Source organism: Engraulis encrasicolus, chromosome 23, assembly GCF_034702125.1.
Source record: "Engraulis encrasicolus isolate BLACKSEA-1 chromosome 23, IST_EnEncr_1.0, whole genome shotgun sequence".
Taxonomy (NCBI): Eukaryota; Metazoa; Chordata; class Actinopteri; order Clupeiformes; family Engraulidae; genus Engraulis; species Engraulis encrasicolus.
This window is the reverse complement of record NC_085879.1, coordinates 23,007,966-23,010,465: the sequence shown is the minus strand read 5'-3', so window position 1 is coordinate 23,010,465 and position 2,500 is coordinate 23,007,966. Positions and strand designations below refer to the sequence as shown.

Below are 2,500 nucleotides of genomic sequence, written 5' to 3'. Positions count from 1 at the left end.
GCCGAGAGCACAGGCTTGTGGAGGGGGGGGGGGGGGGTTAGCCGAGAGCACAGGCTTGTGGATGGAGGGGGGGTGGGGGTTAGCCGAGAGCACAGGCTTGTGGATGGAGGGGGGTGGGGGTTAGCCGAGAGCACAGGCTTGTGGATGGAGGAGGAGGGGGGTAGCCGAGAACTCAGGCTTGTGGATGGAGGGGGGGTGGGGGTTAGCCGAGAGCACAGGCTTGTGGATGGAGGGGGGTGGGAGTTAGCCGAGAGCACAGGCTTGTGGATGGAGGGGGGGGGGGGGGTAGCCGAGAGCACAGGCTTGTGGATGGACAGGCTTGTGGATGGAGGGATGGAGGAGGAGGGGGTTAGCCGAGAGCACAGGCTTGTGGATGGAGGGGGGTGGGAGTTAGCCGAGAGCACAGGCTTGTGGATGGAGGGTTTATACGAGAGCACAGGCTTGTGAAGGATGTGCGGGGGTTGGGGGAAAGTGTTGATGGGAGTGGCAGACAGGAAGCTGGAAGAGGAGAAGTAGACTTGCCAGTGCATTGCTGATGGGGAGTCTGGAGGAGCTGTTCAGTTACAGTAACAGACAGCTGAAGGCAGCACAGCAGGACTACTGTACTGTGTGCATCGCTCAGGAGTCTGAAAGGCTTTTTACCTACTCCAGAGAGTCTTCAGAGCTTGTCATCTCATAACAGTACATGTGTGCAACGTGCACCCACTCTGTCTGTCTCTGACTGTCTTTGTCTCTGTCTGTGTCTCTCACTCTCTCTCTCTCACTCTCTCTTTCACTCTCTCTCTCTCACTCAATCTCACACGCGCACTCTCTCTCTCTCTCTCTCTCTCTCTCTCTCTCTCTCTCTCTCTCTCTCTCTCTCTCTCTCTCTCTCACACTCTCTCTCTCTCTCTCTCTCTCTCTCTCTCTCTCTCTCTCTCTCTCTCTCTCTCATATCTTCCAAAGAGGATCAAAGCAAAACACAAAATTGTCTTAGTATCTCTCTCACACACACACACCCGCACACACCCACACACACACACACACACACACACACACACACACACACACACACACACACACACACACACACACACACACACACACACACACACACACACACACACACACACACACACACACACACACACACACTATTATACTGATATTTCTTCATTATAAACTGATTAAAGTGGATCACTCTCAGACAGAACCTTTCAAACAGGGGAGTCACGGAGGCACATCTTGGCTTTGTAGTTTTAATGTGGCACTGAAAATCTACCAGGAAGAACTTGGCCTGCGGGACTTAATATACGTGATTTAAAAAGTTACCTAACACAAAACGGAAACTTTTGACACTGTTTTGATGCTCGATAAAACAAAAAAGTAGGGGCGGGGGTGACTGTTATAAGCCTTAATCTATTTCATCATATCATGAATTCATAATGTGATTAAAAGCTGCTCTTCAAAATGAAAAGGGGTACAAACGTTTAAAAAAAGATGTTTTCTCAGGCGAAACTTGATCCTTTCTGCTGTGAAGGACTATTTTACTCACCACTCGTACTGGAGGAAGCATTATGCAGTTATTGAGAGGAACCTACCTCAGGAACATTGTTGTTTTCCAGGGGAACGTTGAGGTCGGAACGCTGCTGCTTCCTGGGCTGTTCTGCCCCATTGGTCACCTGGCAACCACAATGAGAATGTTGCTTTTAGAACCCAAGACCAAAGACGGTACATTTGGCAGAGATGCTTCATAAGGAAGCACTTCCAGGAATCATGATCACGCGGTGGATGGGTGGTCTCTAATACAGCTTTATACAGTGCACAGACACACTCTTTAACTTAATTCCCCAAATTTCCTTTGTTACTAATGCAGTAATAATCTCTCTAGTAATCTCTCTAATAATCTGATCTACTATACCCATAAGCCATAAACATGCATTGTTTCATTTCATTGCTTTCATTATGGATTTTAAGTTTGTACTTACAGTACTACTTCCGAATCCCCTTGTCCATTTAGCATTCAAATTGCAAACTTGGGTGCACTGAGTTCATTTTTGGCATGCACTGAGTGCACCAGTGGCTGCTGCTGCCAAGCAGCAATACACCTATTCATGCAGACTGGAACTGATAGACACTCTGCTCCCAGAAATCACATTACATTTTACATACAGTAGGCCTACATTAAATTACATTCAATAGGGGCAGCCATGGCCAGGCCTAATGGATAGCGAGTTGGTCTTGTGGTCAGAACTTTGCAGGATCAAATCCCATATCACCATCCATTGCTGCTGCCGTCCCCTTGAGCAAGGCACCTAATAACCCCACATACACACATATCTGTAGGGAGTATACATACAGTGAATAATAGGGCATCGCTTTGGATAAAAATTAAGCATACAGTATCTACTGTCTATGCAAAAAACATGTAAGGTAATTTTGTCTAAAACTTTGGCCACCATATACGTGTATTCTAAAGTGGAGCTTGATAAATCAATCAAATTTTATCCTGATGTGCACA

The 2,500-nt window shown here is 47.2% G+C and overlaps 1 protein-coding gene across 1 annotated transcript in view; it reads right to left on the bottom strand.

Moving 5' to 3' along the window:
- apba2b (amyloid beta (A4) precursor protein-binding, family A, member 2b) overlaps positions 1-2,500 on the bottom strand; it is a 46,696-nt gene that overhangs the window by 19,376 nt on the left and 24,820 nt on the right. The window contains 1 exon segment of the mRNA XM_063189867.1: positions 1,581-1,661. Coding sequence (XP_063045937.1) covers positions 1,581-1,661 — 81 coding nt within the window.